Consider the following 17,748-nt stretch of genomic DNA (forward strand, 5'->3'; position numbering starts at 1 on the left):
ATGCTCTGGTCGCTACCCCTGGCAGCCATTGTACTGTGCTGGAGCCATGTCTCGTCCGGCGGCGCCATACCCCGACTGCAGGAGGACCCGTCATCACCACACGAAGGAACACCACGCCAGGCCTACAACAAGATCGCGCCCAAGGTCATGATTCTCAACATGGTAAGTCGACTTCAATACACGAGATAAGTAAACGCAAGCCCCGTCACTAATCATATCCACCTGCTCTCCCGTCCCAGTTCAACGAAGAAGCCAAGATCTGGCATGAGTCCATCCCCAGCCTGGGAAAAGGCACCCTCTGGGACAAGAACATCTCGCTCGGCGGCCTGTCGCCGCTGTACCCGCAAGCCCACTGCACGAGCGCGGGCGACGTGTGCCAAGCGACGCTGGGCGAGTCCGAGATCAACGCGGCGGCGTCGATGGCGGCGCTGGTGCTGGGCGCCGACGCGGCAAGCGCGTTCGACTTCGCGCGCACGTACTGGCTGGTCAGCGGCGTTGCGGGCGTCAACCCGAAGCTCGGCACGCTGGGCAGCGTCGCCCTGGCCCGCTTCGCCGTCCAGGCCGCCCTGCAGTACGAGCTCGACGCCCGCGACATGCCCGCCAACTTCTCCACCGGCTACCTCGCCTACGGCACCGACGCGCCCGGCCGCCCGCCCAAGAGCTTCTACGGCACCGAGGTCATGGAGCTCAACGAGGCGCTGCGCGACGCCGCGTTCGACCTGGCGCGCAACGGCAGCGGTTCGGGCCCGCTGGCCGACGACCCCGGCGCCGCGGCGTACCGCGCCAAGTATGGGGTCGACGACGATGGCGACACCGGCGCTGACGGTTATGGGGAGGACGGTGGCAGCAGGAACAGCAGCCCGAACATCTACGTGGCCGCGACGGCGCCGCCTTCGGTGCTGCGCTGCGACTCGGTCACGAGCGACAACTACTACTCGGGGCGCCTGCTCAGCGAGGCGTTCGAGAACACGACGCGAATTTGGACCAACCAGTCCCAGGTCACGTACTGCATGACGGCGCAGGAGGACAGCGCGGTGCTCCAGGTGCTGTTGAGGGCTCACATCGCCCGCCGAGCTGACTTCAGCCGTGCCATTATCATGCGCGCTGGTACGTCTGGCTAGCCCTCTTTCCGTTTCATTTACTGCCCTGTCTTACTCTAGTTTGATGAATGTGATCATGTTCGGCACACTTTGTTGCAGAAACGAAACCAAACCGAACGAAGTTTTCTTTCGTCTTTCCCCACCGCGCAACCCCCTTTTCTCGTCTCGTTTTCCCCCAAACACTTTCTGCTACCGCTGGAGCGACAGAGAAGTCTAACTTTACTTCGTCCCTCGATCGAGTCTCGGAGACCCCCTTTACCCCTCTCTACCCCTCCTTGTGATGCCATTGGCGTTTTCTTATTTTTACCTATCTCAGCGACCGACACCGGCAAGGTGCATCCTATCTTTTCACTCCGTACTAATCCCACAAGCCTTTCCCTTGCATATTGCTTAACTGTAAATTCATCGCTCGCGCGCTCGCTTACCCGTCTTCCTCGTCTTGTGCTGATTGTGTGGTAACATGTCACAGGCTCCAACTTCGACCGGCCCCCACCCTCCATGACCGCGTTCGAGCACCTCTTGCTGCTGGGCCAGAACGGCTTCGCCCTCGCCGTCAACAACACCTGGAACGCGGGCAGTCTGATCGTGTCCGGCATCCTGTCGAACTGGGATGACGTCTATGGCCCCGGGATACCACCGACCAATTACATCGGTGATGTCTTCGGGTCGTTGGGCGGACCCTTGCCGCCTAACTTCGGCTCGGGCAAGGACGTCTTCGGGGAAAAGGTGCGGCGGCAGATGGGAGCACGTACGAAGGTGGGGCGCAAGGGGGAGGAGGGAAACGGTCACTAGTTAGTTCCGGTAGCTGATATCCATCAGCGATGGGTTTGGCAATTGAGAAACAAGGAGTAACCAAGCAGGCGGCGGCAGCTTATATCAGACTCAAGCATGGAACCAATCGCCATCCATTGAGACGAAGAGGGGTCGATGTCGGGGCCAGCAGACTCGGCTAACAGTATTCCCGTAAAACCCGTTACCCGTTAGTATAACTTAGGTCGTTTATGGCAGGTATGTGTTTGATTGACATTAATAATAATAATAATAATAATGGTTTCGTGTCCTGCAGAAGACCTACGAAGCGACTTTGCATATGTATCCCATCCCTAAGTATCATGGTAAGAGTCACCGAGTTCAACCTGCGCTGACTGGGTAGTAGCATCAGCTTGACGACATAAGCGCGTAGCGCCTGGAGCCGACACAGATAAAACTACCCATAATTGAAATGAGTGTAAACTCACGCCGTGACCTAAGATGATTTCGCATGCAGCACGGTTGTGAAGTTCCGTCCGACTAGGCCGGACGCCTAGGTTGAGTTTATGCCCGTTAGACAAAGAGCCAGCGAAGGGCGCCGACTGCTGGAATTAGGATGATTAAGAATTAGGATTTCTCCAATGCTACGGATAGCGCGGAGAGGGGTAGTCACAGGCGATTCTAGACGATTGAACGACTCACGTACCGAAACGTGCAGTTCAATGTGTAAGAACATCACGGATTGATTCACAGGACTTGGAGTGGGAGTTTGACGGACGTGTAGCTGGAGGTAGGAAATCAAAGCTGGTAAACATATCACATACAGAGGAATCACATCTCATATGGTAAAGATAGCAAGATGTGGCAATCAATATTTTTATTAGATGCGTGATTATAACTTTAGCATAACATGGTATCAATTGGAAACCAACTCTAAAGATCGTGTGGGTATTGGGAGCACAAAGAAATCGTACCAGAAACCAGACTCATCCGCACCGTACCTCAGAAGAGGCCGATGATAAGTATTAAGGGGTATTATGGATAGAGCCGACAACAGCGACAGAAACAAAGACGACACCGTGCGAGTTTAAGAAAAAGCCTCTTTCAACCTGCTCCCATTTTACTCGAGCAACATCATGGACGCGCTCGCGGCAATCGTGGCGACTGACTTTGTTAAACAGTGGCGCCTCCGGCACCAGCAGTGGCAGGAGTGCCGTTGGCACCGGCAGTAGTAGCAGGCCCATCAGGAGCACCGCCGTGAGCACCGTGAGGGCCCCGTCCCTTTTCAGAGATGGGGCTGGTGTCGCCACGAATGTGCAGACCGAGCTGTTGGGGAGTGATGTTGCGGTGGCCCCAAAGCAGGAGGGCACCCCAGACAGGCTTCGCAATAACATCGAGGATACCGTAGAAGATGGCCTCAGAGTCAGGGTGGATGACGTTGCCACCTTCGCTCAGGCCCCAGGCAATGGGGTACAGGAACCACAGGAAAGACAGGAGAACGCCGCACATGAGGAAGGTCTTCTTGGGGCCCTCACCGAGGGCAGCGGCATTGCGACGGGCCGGGCCGATAAGTTCGTAGATGATGTAGAAGAGGCCGAACATGCCGAAAGTCCAGAAACCCCACTTGTAGCGAGTTTGGGTGAGCGCGCCGACGAGACCAGTGACGACCATGGCGATGTCGGCGAAGAGGACGGCGATGAGCGTGGGCCAGGAGACTCCGGAAGTGAGGAGAAGATCCGTAAGCAGGAGGGGGTCGTAATGAACCAGTCGATGTAGCGCACGTAAAAGATCTCTCGGGTACCAGCGCCGGCTACTTGAGCGCGTCCGGGTCGGACGAACTCGGCCTGGATGGGAACCTGACCGAGGTTGGAGCCCATGCAGAAGTACGAGATGCAGGCTGTGGCCGTGATGGCAGCCGTGAGGTAGTTGAAGAGGCGGTGCGACTGCGGCTTGGTAAAGGCCATGCCCATGAAGGCTAGGGTCGAGAAGCCCATGATGGCGCAGACGGCGAAGTACCAGTCCGACCCATGGGTCGTGATCTCGAGATTGGCATGTTGTCCGACGACGCTGTTAACAGCGAGGGCGTTATTACCGGGCATCTTAACGATACTTTGGGCGTATGATGTTTGTCGTTTGTTGTGAAGGTGTGTTGATTAATGCCGCCCAGAGACCATGAGCTGGCGCCTTTGGGGATATGCTACAGGAATGTTGTTAGTCTGGGGTGGATGATAGTGAGAATGCAAACATGGATGCAAGGCTGGGCAGTCTGGTATTTGAATGCAGAGCCAACGGGGTCGCCCGTGGGTTAGAGGGTCAGTGACTTCATCTTCACGTTCCGCGGAGCTCTGGGAGCCATTCATCGAAATGCAATCGTGTCATAGGACTGGCATGACATGGATGGCCCCGAAACGACGAACCAGAGACCAAAGTCGCGCCTGCAACTGCACGCCATACAGCAATAGCAGCCATTCGGCTTGGATCGGGGCCCGTCACATCCGTGATCTGATGGTGAGCCTGCACTCAATAGCATCTAGTAGGTTAGTTAGCCTGTGACCGGAATGCCAATATCACCATGCTGCTACCCACAGGACAGGACGCTATGGGCCATGAGGAGCTCAACGTGAGCTCCGAGCAGTCACCCACTGATCGACAAATAAGCTTCTCATCGCAGGGCCACCCCTGTCTGCCGGCGAGTGCTTAGTGGAAAGGCTTAACCTAACGGGAGCGTGCTAGCCAGATCTGGGATATGGTAGATCGGGATTGGTGGGCTCCTAGGGTCTTCCTTGACCTTCTTGGACGACAGAGTTGAAAGTCTAGCCATCATCAGCAGCAGCGACGGCATCGTCGGATGAACAGACCGGAGATGGGGATTAGTGAAATGACTTGAGATCCAATGCGCGGTAAAGTGTGTGTGTGTGCTTGCGATGCGCGTATGTTGCATCGTGTCGACCAGTAGGTGTCGTGAGTTTTAGGTTCGGTGGTGATGAATCATCGACCCCTCATGTCCCTGCAGTGACCTGACCACTTGGGCGTTGGCATGCAACTGTGAAGTTTGTATGATCTCACCACTTTCCCCTCCTCAGACTCTGGACCGTTCTGCCACCCCAGATCAACAAAACACATTCCCAATTGTTGCTCGATGACATGACGGCCATTAACAGAAGGGCTCAGGTGATGGGGTAGGCAAGCAGGCTTCGTCGGGGAATATTGAGTAATGCAGCGTTGTGGGTGAGCTTTGTGCTAGACGAAAACTCCCCGAGGGCGAGTGGACAAATGCCGTGCGTGTACCTAGAACAGTATGCACTGATCCATCTGCATGCATGTTGAGCTCAGACAGCACGCATCAGATCGGCTTAATCGCCCTTTCATCTGATCTGGACCTCCAATCGCAACAGCGTTGTTACCCAATGCCGAGTTACGGGCGAGCAAAAAACCTGGTAATAATTACTTTATGTTAGCTTTGCGCAGAGCGAGTAGCAAGTCGCGACCGGTCCTCCTTAGTATGGGAAGTCTGCTGATCGTTGTTGAGTTATGACTGGATAGCATCGGGTTGACGGACGAGGCTCCCCTTATTGGTAGTGATCCCAGAAGGCTCGAACTTTGTGGACGAGCATGGGATGCCGTCATAGTCGGCCAACGTGCCAGACCCCCACCAAGCATGCAATGCCCATGCTGAACTGAATGTTATGGATGAACTTGATCAAAGCCGGTAGTTAGCAGTCTACTAGTCAGTGGCTAGAACGTAAAAGCTACGGTAGTTCCAGCCTCAACACTAACATCCTGTTCTTGTGTGTAACGAAAGATCTCTGGCACACATCGCCACTGACCACGATAGTCGTCCGTGACTCGCAAGGTGTGTTTCCTGCACCTGATGATCTTGCTATCAGGCAGTACAGCATCACACCGAGATGTTGGAAGGGTTTTCGCAAGCTGCTGTAGAGGCCAAGGGGCAACAAGAGAGGCAGTGGGGAAAGCGAGGGCATCCTCACCCGTAAGTACAGTCTGGATTGGATGATGAGCCCATTATACTAAAAACCATTCACAGATACCTGTCGGGAAACTTTGCTCCTATCCGCCGTACGCGGCCACTTACACCATGTGCATATGAGGGAGACATCCCCAGGGAACTTGCGGGAGGCCAGTATGTGAGGAATGGAGGAAACCCCACGACGAACGAAGACTTGGGCCGTGACGCGCATTGGTTTGACGGCGATGGCATGCTCAGCGGTGTCCTCTTTCGACGGAGTGGCGAAAAGAACTCGGAAATCACACCCGAATTTGTGAACCAGTATGTGCTGACCGACGTTTACCTGAACGCAAAGAGCAACCACAATCTCAAGAAGCCCATCTTGCCAAGTATCGCCACTTTGGTCAGTGGTTCGCTCATCACAATACTCCTGGTGGTTATGAGAACTGTTCTCCTGGCATTTCTTTCCGCCCTTCCCGGATCGAGGCAGCGCATCAAGAAGATCAGCGTCGCCAACACGGGTGTCGTTTATCATGACGGCCGAGCATTGGCTACCTGCGAGAGTGGGCCACCCATGCGCTTCCAACTACCAAGTCTGGAAACAGTAGGCTGGTATAATGGGCGTAAAGCAGAGAATGAACCCAGCCGGGACAAGCGATCCGGGTTTGGCGGGGACTCATCCATTGCGTTCATGAAGGAATGGACCACCGGCCACCCGCGGGTCGATCCGGTGACCAAGGAGATGATAACCTTTCACGCCGTGTTCATCAAGCCTTATGTGTTCTACTCGATAGTGCCACCGACCAAGTCACGGAGGAAAACAGGGAGAATACTCGGTCCCAGATTCGATATGCCGATCCCCGGTATGGGCTCACCCAAGATGATGCACGACTTTGGCGTTGCCGCTCAACATACCGTTATCATGGATCTACCTCTGTCTCTCGACCCGATGAACAACCTCACCGGCAAGCCCGTGGTCTCGTATGACCCCACGGATCGTTCGCGATTTGGCGTTTTCCCCCGATATGAGCCTCAGAAGATTCAGTGGTTCGAGACCAATGCATGTGTCATCTTCCACGCGGCAAACTGCTGGGAGACCATCAGTCAGGGGCCCGTCCCTGAGACCAATGTCCACCTCCTCGCGTGCCGTTTAACATCAGCGTCCGTCGTGTATAGTGCTGGTGCACTTGTACCACCTACTCGAAAGCCGGTGCCTCCAGAATATGTTGAGGAAGAGCAGTGCCGGCTTTACTACTTCAGCTTCCCCCTGTTGACAGACACCGAGCTTTCATCGTCGCCCGAGAAGACGCCCACGATCCGGAACCAGTGGGCCTTGTCCGCGATCCCCTTCGAGTTCCCAACCATCTCGCCCGCGCACGAGATGCGCTCGGCGCGGTACATCTACGGCTGCAGCACGGGCTCGAGCTCGTACTTCTCAGCGGCCCTGGGCAAGGCGGCCAAGATCGACCACCTGGCCAAGGTCGACGCCGCGGCCCTCATCGCGCGGGGCACGGCGCACCCGCCGCAGCAGATCAAGGGCTGCGTGGACACGCGGGGCGTCGCCGAGGTCGCCCGCAGCACCGACCCGGACGACCCCGTCAAGCTCTTCCAGCTGCCCCGAGGCTGGTACGCGCAAGAGCCGCGGTTCGTGCCGCGGGCCGACGCGAAGGCCGAGGACGACGGGTGGCTGCTCACGTACGTCTTCGACGAGTCGCAGCTGGACGCGCAGGGCGAGTGCCCTGATGACGACGATTACGACGGCAAAAGGGCGGCGGCGCGTAGCGAGCTTTGGGTCATCGACGCGCGCAATATGAAAGACGTGGTGGTGCGCATCAAGCTGCCGCAGCGCGTGCCTTACGGCTTGCACGGGCGTTGGTACTCCGAGACGGAGATTCGCGGGCAGCGGCCTTGCCTTGGCGTCAGGAGAGAGAGGACCGAGGCCGAAATTGACACTTCTAGTCCCTTAGCGATTGTGCGAGATACCCTGGAGAGATGGATTGGCTGAGAGAAGGCCAGCAAGCAAGTCAGAAACAGCTGCCTGTCTTTTCGAAACTCATGCATGTACCTACCTAATTTAATCAGCCGCCTGCTTCTCTTGCCTATTGGTTCATAATGTATTTGTGATTCGGTCTTTTGGAAAGTGTACTCAAACGGGCGACGATGTTTGGTCATGTTTCGTCGACCATTGTGCATAGTGTGGCATTCGGCCCTGTTGACGTGTACGTTTAGTGTTGCGCCATGGAATTTGTGTAACTTCAATGCGAGCTGTCGAAGCACACAGCTTCTTAATTTGCTAGCTATCGGAACGCGACACCAAGTGCCCAATAGCAATCCAAACCTCATTTCAATCTTGTTTCATCCAAGACTACTTCACCGGATCCATATGCCATGCACCCCAGGTTGCCCAGCAAATCCAGACTGCCCGGTGACTACCGTCGTCAATATCGGCTGCTTGGCGCAAAGAGCTGAAGGCGGGGCAAGCGGTTTCTAGCGTCATTCGATGTCCCGACCGGCCCACATCACTTACGCTATGCCAATGAGCATCCCATTTCTTGCCTCCAATTCCAATCATTTGATCGAAACAAACATTGAACAAGACCCTTTGTCTTTGTCAGTCCCGTCGGCAAGAAGACAAAACCCTCCCAAGCCAGGAACGAGCATTATTATCACGACTCATGTCCCCTCCATGGTAACATCTTCAACAAGACAGCACCTCCCCGCAAGAGGGACTCCGGCGCAATGGAGCTGATCCCCTTCACCTCGAGAGAAGGCCGTGAGATTGTTTTGTACGTCATTCCTTGTCGCGATCCCGCCCTCCCTCTATCCATAACACACCACGGGCCCTCCAAGTGGGAGTAGCCGCCCTCCGCTTAATAGGAACTACTATCAATCATTTGCCCCATCTCCCCATACCAGGTGCAACGCATGGCTGAGTCTAACCTTTGTTTGCTTTTCATTTAGGCGCCACCACGATGCACTCGTGGTTCGCGATCCCTCATCGCAACGGCTCGAGATTCGCGGTCTTTCCCTGACTGAATGCCCCACGTGCCACCAGTCGCTGCGCCCTCGCTCGCCTTCACCCGAGCGACGCTTCGACAACATCCCCTCCAGCCGCGATAAAACGTATGTCGACCCCAACTACTTTCGCATGCTCCAGGCCGGCCACAATGAAGACAACATCCATACCCGCGCCGCCCCTCCCAGTCCCATACGGCGGCTCACCCAGCCTGCCTTGCCTATTGCCTCGCCTGGCGCCCGAGAGGCCGAGTTAGTATCCAGCACCCCTATTCCTCCACAAGGCGGTGGGCGCATAAGACGAGAGGCCTTCAGCCCCCAATACTTCAAAACCTTCTTTGTCGAGGAGCGGGAACTGGGCAGAGGCGGGAAGGGCGTCGTGCTGCTAGTCCGCCACGAGATTGACGGCTGCCACCTCGGCCATTTCGCCTGCAAGCGAGTTCCCGTCGGAGATGATCACGCCTGGTTGGAAAAGGTCTTGATCGAAGTTGAGCTGCTTGCCAAGCTCTCGCACCCGAACCTCGTCTCATACCGCCATGTGTGGCTGGAAGATGTCAAGCTGCACCGCTTCGGACCCAGTGTCGCATGCGCCTTTATTCTCCAGCAATACTGCAACGGTGGTGACTTGCTACGTTATATAGTGGGCGAACAGCCCAAAGAAACCACCAAAGAACAACTCAAGGCGCAGATGCGGCGTCGCATGAGCCATTCCGAGAACCCCATACTTGTGAACCAGCAGCGCCGGCTGACTTTCGAAGAGATCTACTCGTTATTTCGAGATATCGTTTCGGGCCTGGCCTATCTTCACGCCGCCAACTACATCCACCGTGACTTGAAACCGAGCAATTGCCTTCTGCATCACGAGAACGGCAAGCTTACATGCCTGATCAGTGATTTCGGAGAGGTTCAACCTGAAAATGCCAAAAGAAAGTCTACCGGCACGACGGGCACAATCTCGTACTGCGCCCCGGAAGTGCTGATTCAAGATGCCGCGGGGCAATTTGGCAACTTTACCACCAAGTCGGACGTCTTCTCGCTGGGGATGATTCTGTACTTTCTCTGTTTCAACCGTCTTCCTTATATCAACGCGAACACCGTCCAAGAAGAGCTCGAAGACATCGACGAACTCCGCACCGAGATAGCACATTGGAAGGGGTTCCAAGACGAGAGACGCGAGCGCCCAGACCTACCTCCCAAGCTTTACCACCTACTGAAGAAAATGCTAGCCCTCAATCCGGGCGACCGACCCAGTGCGACCGAAGTCCTCACGGCCATGAATCACGAGTCTAACTCGACTGGTCCGCGGAGAGAAGCCAGGCCTGTAAGCCCTCCGGTTGGACTGGAACGCGGTCGGGTTCATAATCTGGACTCGCCCATACCAGGAACGCCTGTGCCTGATCCGAGTAAGCAGCGGTTGAGGGACACGATGGCCGAGGAGAGCATAGAAACACCCGAGTCTCCCATGTCCATCTCTAGTCTCCCGGATCACAGCCCGACATCCAGTCATGACGGCGGCTCGCAGAAGCATGTTGGCCCTTCCACTTCTCGACGTCGATCCCACGCCCTCATCATGCCACGCACTGGAAACGGCTTCGCACATCAACCATCGGAGGATGAAGGTGCGGAAAACCATCATCACCCGCAGCCATCTCCTCCGCTACTTATGGCACCACCGACAACCGTTTTAGAAGACATAAGATATAGGGGAATTCTGCTGCTGCATCGGATGTGGTACGTCTACCGTCAGAATGCGGACACCATTCTCTTTTTGGTGCGATTTGCATTATTCGTGTTCAAGATGTCCTCGTTCGCCCAACTCTGCTGGCCATATATGGCGAAAGCGAGTGTTGGCCTGCCTCTGGTCAGCCTGGCTGCTCTGGACCTTGGCTTGCCTCACAGGCAGGATCTCATTCGATGGAGACCGCAGCCCCCCGGCTACCGGGCTGGTGGCCTTGCGCATCTCAAAAGTGGCTGGAGCGTTAGTTCCATCCTGCTGGTAATTCACTTCGTGGTTCTGGCCTCTATTCATCGATGGGGGTCGGTGTGCGCTGGAATACCTGGGCACTACAAGGGATATTGGTGACGGAGCCTGCCTGATGCCTGGGCAAGGCGGTGAGGTGATAAGGTACGGGAACATGCGCTACAGCCGATTTTTTATACAGCGGCTTGAATTTTCGGCACTGGTGTTTGGCGTTCGTTCCATGGATATGGGATGATGGTCCTCGGGCCTTTGGCATTGGTAGCAAGCGGGATGCAACTATGAAACCAAAGGGGCAAAGCTCATATTTTCTGAGCAGCGATTTGATACGTGTGACCTACATAGTCATATTTCAGGGCCAAGGAGATACTAAAAGTCCTGAGTGCTGGGTTTTTCGAATTTACGGATCCTAGTGAGCGCATATTTAGATTCTAGCGATGTATTTTGCCTACCACAGTGAATGGCGCGCAACTTCCGTATCTGCAAGGCCCAGCAGGGTGGTATATTAATTGCTCACCTGACCACTGAGCGCCTAAGAGGATCATCTGACTTTCCTTTCGCAAGAGCAAGAATGCGATCAAGTACGCTTAGCAGTTGCTATCTTCGGCTCCTCGGGCCACGGCATATCCCTGTGTTGCTCCATTATCGCGGGGGAAGCTGCGGCCGGTTATCAACGGGGGGTGGGGGAGGCCTGCCTATCGGCTCCCCAGGAAACACTAGTTGCGTGCGGGGGGCATGCCTTGAAGATAGGCATGCAACGAGGTACACACTCAATGCTCAATGTCTTACATGCTGTTGGAGAACCATGTCCGAAATCAATCAACATTTCGCATTCTTTGATCTCATCTCCGCCTCATAGCTATCTCCCACCTCTCGGCCAAGATGGTCTTCTTACTCGATTACCTCCATGCGCGGGATTGGTACGTCTCCTTTTCCATTGCCGAGGTTACCGCTCTCTAACTACTATCTTCTAGCCGCTTCAAGCAGAATGAGCGTGCTCAACGCATACGCGACTTAACTCAATGCCATGGCCCCTTTACCAAAACTGACAAGGATGTCATCAACAAGCCCATAAAGGAGCTTGTAGCAGGTATCCGGGACGGCACCTACAAGCCCACCGATGTGCTCCGTACCTACGGCAAAGTCGCCGTCAAGGCCCAAGAGAAGACCAACTGTCTTACGGAGGTCATGGTCTCAGAAGCCGAGTCTTGGCTCGAGCACGGCGGGATCAACTTGGCAGGTCCCCTGGCCGGCATCCCCGTCAGCCTGAAGGACAGCATCGAGGTCGGAGGCTTCGACACCACTGTCGGCTATAGTAGCTTTATCAACAAGCACAAGAAGCCGCTGAATGAGGATGGCGCCATGGTGCGGCTCCTCAAGGATGCTGGCTGCGTTCCCTACGTCAAGACCAACCTACCCACCACCCTCCTCAGTTTCGAATGCTCCAACGATGTCTGGGGCCGCACCACAAATCCTCACAACAGCGATTACTCGCCCGGTGGCTCAACCGGAGGTGAGGCGGCGCTGCTAGCACTCGGTGGCCGAATTGGCGTCGGTAGTGATGTGGCAGGGAGTGTGCGAGTGCCTGCACACTTCTCCGGCATCTACAGTCTGCGTTGCTCTACGGGGCGATGGCCTAAGCTAGGGGTCCAGACCTCGATGCCGGGCCAAGAAGGAGTCCCGAGCGTTTTCAGTCCAATGGCCCGGACTTTGGACGACCTGACCTACTTTACACATGGCATCATGAGCATGAAGCCCTGGACGTACGACCCTTCAGTTCATCGACTGGCCTGGGACGCCGAAAGGGTAAATGAAATCAAGACGAAAAAGCTCCGAGTGGGTGTCTTGATGTCCGATGGAGTCGTTGACCCCGCGCCAGCATGCCTTCGTGCGTTGGTCACGGTGTCGGATGCGATGCGGGCATCAGGGCACGAGGTAGTCCAGATTGACGAAAACAACGAACCTCCATCTCCATACGAGGGACTGGTCGTGGGGTCTCAGCTTCTCAACGCCGATGGCTGCCAGATGTTTTCGAGCTTCTTCCGGACTGGCGAAACCAATGACCCTGGCGCCGCGCAGATGCGTTTTCTGATGAACCTCCCCCGCCCTTTCAAGTACATCTACTATCTTTGGGTCAAGTATGTGCGCCGAGACAACACCTGGGCTGGGTTGGTGCGGGATTGGCATCCCAAGAGTGCCTTCGAAAACTGGAAGCTCGTGGCCCGGCGGGAAGCATACCGAGTCAAATGGTTTGAATGGTGGAATAAGGTCAACTTTGACGTTCTGATCACGGTGCCGAACGCGACCCCTGCCGTACCGCATGGTGCCATGAAGGATGCTGTGAGTAGCTGCGGCTACACATTCCTCTTCAACATCCTGGACTACACCTCCGGGGTTATGCCCGTGACACATGTGGACATGTCCCTCGACACGCTTGACTGCACCCCCCAAAGCAACGGCGTGGCCCAGGGCGCTTACAAGCATTACGACGGCAAAGTCATGCATGGCCTGCCTGTCGGTGTTCAAGTCGTGGGGCGACGATTGGACGAAGAGACGGTTCTGACGGCTATGGAGAGAATCGAGGAAGCTCTAGAGCACAAGTACCAGCCAATCGACGTCGAGGAAGGCGTTTAGGTCAACAGCACGACGCAGGATTCCACGCGCAGGCATTGACGGGCTTGTGGCATCCGGTTGGCCACCTCCGTCGTTGGCGTGTATTATCTTTACCTCCTAGCATTCCTTACTTCGCCGGTTGCTATCTACTCCGGATGCAGAGGAGGGCGCGAACATTATCGCCAATATACCTCTTAAAGGACTTGAATAAAGTTTTTAAAAATAACGGAAGAATATCTCAAGAATTCTTTAAGAAAGTTAATATTTCCTATACGGTACTTTTTTTTACTTACTATCTGCCGCCTTCGGCTTATTCCGCTAAGCAGTCGATATGGACGACGTTTGGGCGCTGTAATCTTTATCGGAGGACTTAGCCATACGGTCTTGGATTTCGGCCAAACTTTGGAGGCATGAGGTTATCACGTTATATCACTGGGCTTTGGACAAGGTCCGAATTAGGTCATGAGGCCTGTATTTCTTGTAAGGAGCAAAGCGTGACGAGCAACTGAATGTACGTGTAGCAAAGTGAGATGAAGGAGGAAAGGAAGCAAGGGCCCAGTGTTACGTGTGGCGGGGCATGGAATGCGGCGCTGCATGTGTGGGTCCCTGAACAGAGGTTGAGGAGTTAAACGGACCGTCCTCCTGATTCTGCGGGAGACGATCGCATCACCATCCGCAGTCCAGCACTAATGAAGAGAGGAACAACTTAACTCTAGCCCCAGGAGTTCCCACTGCAGCTACTATCCCACTACGGGCAGTAAGAGGGGCGTCACGTAAACGTTTTGTGATCTGTTTTGACTTTCTTATTATTAAAATGGAATTCAAGTCAAGACTCTAGGCTCTTCGGCCGCTTGTTACCATTATACGAGGTTTCTATCGTGACAGTCGTGAGAATCTGCATCTCGGTGTTGTCGCTATTGCCCGCTACTTCACTGGGGCCCGTCGTCTGGCGATTCAGGCTGTGCTGCGAGCTGGAATCCGCCCCCGCCCAGGGACGAACCTTGGCCATGGTTTGGCTATGCCAGATGGTTTGCCCACCGCCGCCGCCGCCACCACCAACACGCCCGAACAGCCGTTGGGCCCAGGACTCCCGACGCGCTTCTCCGCCGCCGCCGCCGCCGCCGCTGCCCCCGTCTCCCACGGACGGTCGGGTCCCGCCCTGAATCCACACCATGTTCCCGTACGTGCGCTCCTTGGGCGTGCGCATGAATCGGTCGAGGCCCAGCTCCTCCTGCTCCTGCTTGCCCATGAGCAGGATGCACGTCGACCATAGCACGACGTTCAGGAACCCGTGCGCCGCCGACAGCGCCCCCGCGAACATGTAGGACGAGATGCTGATGCCGTACCCGGCCATGGTCATCATGCGGCACGTCGCCAGCGGCGCCGTGATGAGCAGGTAGATGAAGGGGTACACCAGGAACACCGGGTGGTGGCCCGACGGCCGCGGCGGCGCTGCCCGCTTGCTGCGGCGGAGGCCGCTGCTGCTGTTGGTGGGGAAAGGTTGCAGCTGCTGCTGGTCGTCGCGGTCCCGCCGGCTTTGCGTGCTGTTGCCGTCCTCCTCGAGGTCCGGCATGTGGCGCCACGACAGCTTCTTGCGGCGCAGCATGGCGATGAAGATGGCTCCGTAGATGAGAATAGTGGCGAAGACGGACAGGAAGATCCAGAAGTAGCCCAGCCAGAAGCGTTGGTTGCGGAAGGTGGAGTTCACCCAGCACTGTTGTCATTAAAAAAAACGAGTCAGTCGGTCGTTAAATGCAGCAAATTATATCGTGGCAGGCAGTAGGCGAGCAGATGGGAAGGAAAGAAAGAAAGTCATATACGTACCCAGCCATTAGACCAGGCGTACCAGCCGCCCCCGCCACGTCCGTTGTGGGTGATGGCGACGCCGGCGCCCGCGATGACGTACGTGAAGATCCAGATGCATGCGACGGAGGCGTACAGGGCGCGCGGCGAGGCCCGATAACCGCGGACGACGGTCAGGTAGGTGAGGCCCGACGCGAAGACGAGGCAGGCGCTCGCCGACAGCTTGCCCGTCATGGTGAGCCAGCCCTGGATCCAGCAGGTGACGGACGCGCTGTAGGTGGCGTCGTAGCGGAGCCACGCCACGCTCATCAGGAAGGACGCCGCCTGGAGCATGTCGGAGAGGAGCAGGTTATAGATCAGCAGCAGGAACGGGTTGGTCGCCACCTCGGCCGAGAGGGACGACGTCGTCACCGTGCTGACGGCCGTGTTGGTCGACATGTCGGACGTGTTACGCTTGTGGCCGCTGCTGCTGACGCCGAGCGGCCTGTGCTTCCTCCTCCAGCCTCTCCCGGCCCCGCCGTCGGTGCTGGGGCCGCGTATCGAGGCCGTCGAGGAGTTGTTGTGGTGCTGCTCGTACTGGTGGTGGTAGTCCGAGAAGGAGGCACAGGGCGACGGGGAGCGGGAGCGGGAGCGGGAGCCGTCCGAGTTGCGGTTCCACGCCGCATTGTTCGTAGCCGTCGTGTTCCGGAAGTACGAGGGCGGGTTCAGCTGCGGGAGGCCCAGGGTGTAGTCCGGGATGTCGGCCTGCGTGGGCCGTCCGCCGACGCCGCCGCTGCTGCAGTGGGCCTCGAGGGCGGACAGGGAGCGCCGGCGCGACTGCTGGTCCTTGAAGAAGAGGTGCCACTTGAGCAGGCGGTGGCTGATGTACAGGAACAGCCCCGTCGTGGTGACGAGCGACAGGAAGCCGAAGAAGGCGATGGCGATGAGGCCGGCGCGCACGTACGACGGCAGCGGGCTGCCGATGTCCCCGTCGTGGCCGTGGCTCCCGCCCACCATGCTCGTGTCGCCGCTGCCCTGGCCCCGGCCGAAGACGAGGGTGGGCTGCCGGTGGGCCGCCGCCGCCGCCGCCGCCGCTCGTGAGAAGAGTCCTTGCGGTATTGTCATGTCATTGGGGCATGGCATTACGGGGTTGACGAGGGTTGCCCAAGGAACAGGGGGCAAGAGGAAGGTTCGGAAGAAACAGAAAGAAACAGGAAAAGGACAAGGAGTAAGGGTATGCAGGTCAGTTGGGGGCGGGTGGGAACGCAAGCGTTTTTAATCCAGTTGCAGATGGTTCATCATTCCCCAGTATCTGGCCCAGTATATGATGAGGCTAGATGGGTTCGAGTTAGTTGATCGGAGGAGGCGAAGAACGTACAGCAATCGAGAAGGAGAAGAAGGACCAATTTCCAACATCTTACCAATTTGTTAATTATCGCCAGAAGCCGCCGTTCTGGCCGATTCCTTGGCAGTCGGGCATGGTTATGGTTGCATGTTTCAAGGGCTCTGGCGCTATATGTCTCGATGACCTCCGTCCCTCGTCCTGTCCGCCAACCAGATTCCGGGGGACGGCTGTGGACTAAAAGTGCTTGCCAGGGCCCAGAAGACTCAGGGGCAGGACGAGAAAGGCTTCGATCCCAGTGCGAACTCTAATGAGTGTTTTTGAGGCATTCATTCCCTTTGGCCCCGCGGTATGGCAATATGAATTTTCTTCTGATGGATAGCGTTCACATGGGATGACTGACAATTATTGATTTCCCAACCATAGGGGAGCGCTGACGAGAGGGTGAGGTGCGCAGCCGGTCATCTACCAGTGGTCCCTGACTCGGTGCATGCAGGGCATCCAATCAGGGCGGCGCACCCGGGAGATTTGTGATAAGACCTCAGCTGTTTGGCCCCAGCCGTCGGCGCTGCGGCCGAGTCAGGCCTAGCCCTCTTCGCCGGGATGAACTGAGCTTGGCTGACAACCGCGTCCGCGCGCTGGCGAGGCACGGTGATGTCAGGAACGCAGAGGAGGCCGTCCGTCCGGGGGTGGCGTAGGTGGCTTACTTAGCTGATTATGCAGCTGATTAAGTCACCCAGTCCCAGTTCTCTCTCTCTCTCTCTATCACCTCGCTGATAATAAGGTTTCGACGATCAACTCGCTCGATCCCTGATCCGGGCGACGACATTGGCTGCAGTACGGGTTATGGGGAAAGGACCTGAATCGAGGCCTGAGACGGATACCATCAAGCCCATCTTTCTTTATTACTATTCTCTTCCTGGTAGGGCTACCAGTTGCTCCCCAGACTGACTGCCTCGGAAAGATCCACTGGCGGAAAGCCTATACGTCACCCTCGCAGCGAATCACGGAGTTCCCCTTCCGCTGTTGGTTGTATGCCGGTATCCGGCGATGAGTCTGTCGTCTGATTCCCTACGCTTGCTTGACTAGAGGTGTCTATCCCCCACACGGCTTCCCTCGTCATCTTGCATGTGTCCATTCCGCCCCTCCCCAAACAATCAAGCATTCAATCAATCAATCGCTTCCGTCACCCAACCTACCA

At 56.4% G+C, this 17,748-nt stretch overlaps 6 protein-coding genes across 6 annotated transcripts; 4 read left to right on the forward strand and 2 right to left on the reverse strand.

Moving 5' to 3' along the window:
- On the forward strand, positions 1–1,892 carry PG998_010674 (purine nucleoside permease-domain-containing protein; the record flags this gene model as incomplete). Its single annotated transcript, XM_066877490.1, has 3 exons — positions 1–162; positions 240–1,107; positions 1,570–1,892. The coding sequence occupies 3 exons, from the start codon at positions 1–3 to the stop codon at positions 1,890–1,892; spliced, it is 1,353 nt and encodes a 450-aa protein (XP_066726544.1).
- Positions 1,893–3,023: 1,131 nt separating this feature from the next.
- On the reverse strand, positions 3,024–3,949 carry PG998_010675 (bacteriorhodopsin; the record flags this gene model as incomplete). Its single annotated transcript, XM_066877491.1, is given in 2 exon segments — positions 3,024–3,640; positions 3,652–3,949. 2 exon segments carry the CDS (start codon positions 3,947–3,949, stop codon positions 3,024–3,026), a joined length of 915 nt encoding a protein of 304 aa, XP_066726545.1.
- A 1,809-nt stretch (positions 3,950–5,758) lies between these two features.
- Positions 5,759–7,822, forward strand: PG998_010676 (retinal pigment epithelial membrane protein; the record flags this gene model as incomplete). Its single annotated transcript, XM_066877492.1, has 2 exons — positions 5,759–5,841; positions 5,896–7,822. The coding sequence occupies 2 exons, from the start codon at positions 5,759–5,761 to the stop codon at positions 7,820–7,822; spliced, it is 2,010 nt and encodes a 669-aa protein (XP_066726546.1).
- A 155-nt stretch (positions 7,823–7,977) lies between these two features.
- On the forward strand, positions 7,978–10,915 carry PG998_010677 (calcium-dependent protein kinase; the record flags this gene model as incomplete). The annotated part of the gene is made up of 3 exons (XM_066877493.1): positions 7,978–8,036; positions 8,415–8,603; positions 8,779–10,915. 3 exons carry the CDS (start codon positions 7,978–7,980, stop codon positions 10,913–10,915), a joined length of 2,385 nt encoding a protein of 794 aa, XP_066726547.1.
- A 777-nt stretch (positions 10,916–11,692) lies between these two features.
- PG998_010678 (amidase) lies at positions 11,693–13,444 on the forward strand (the record flags this gene model as incomplete). Its single annotated transcript, XM_066877494.1, has 2 exons — positions 11,693–11,730; positions 11,785–13,444. The coding sequence occupies 2 exons, from the start codon at positions 11,693–11,695 to the stop codon at positions 13,442–13,444; spliced, it is 1,698 nt and encodes a 565-aa protein (XP_066726548.1).
- An 805-nt stretch (positions 13,445–14,249) lies between these two features.
- Positions 14,250–16,330, reverse strand: PG998_010679 (uncharacterized protein; the record flags this gene model as incomplete). The annotated part of the gene is made up of 2 exons (XM_066877495.1): positions 14,250–15,137; positions 15,248–16,330. 2 exons carry the CDS (start codon positions 16,328–16,330, stop codon positions 14,250–14,252), a joined length of 1,971 nt encoding a protein of 656 aa, XP_066726549.1.
- Positions 16,331–17,748: the final 1,418 nt, after the last annotated feature.

The sequence above is a fragment of the Apiospora kogelbergensis genome (assembly GCF_038363985.1).
Source record: "Apiospora kogelbergensis strain CBS 113332 chromosome Unknown utg000007l_segment0_segment0, whole genome shotgun sequence".
In the NCBI taxonomy this organism is placed as follows: Eukaryota; Fungi; Ascomycota; class Sordariomycetes; order Amphisphaeriales; family Apiosporaceae; genus Apiospora; species Apiospora kogelbergensis.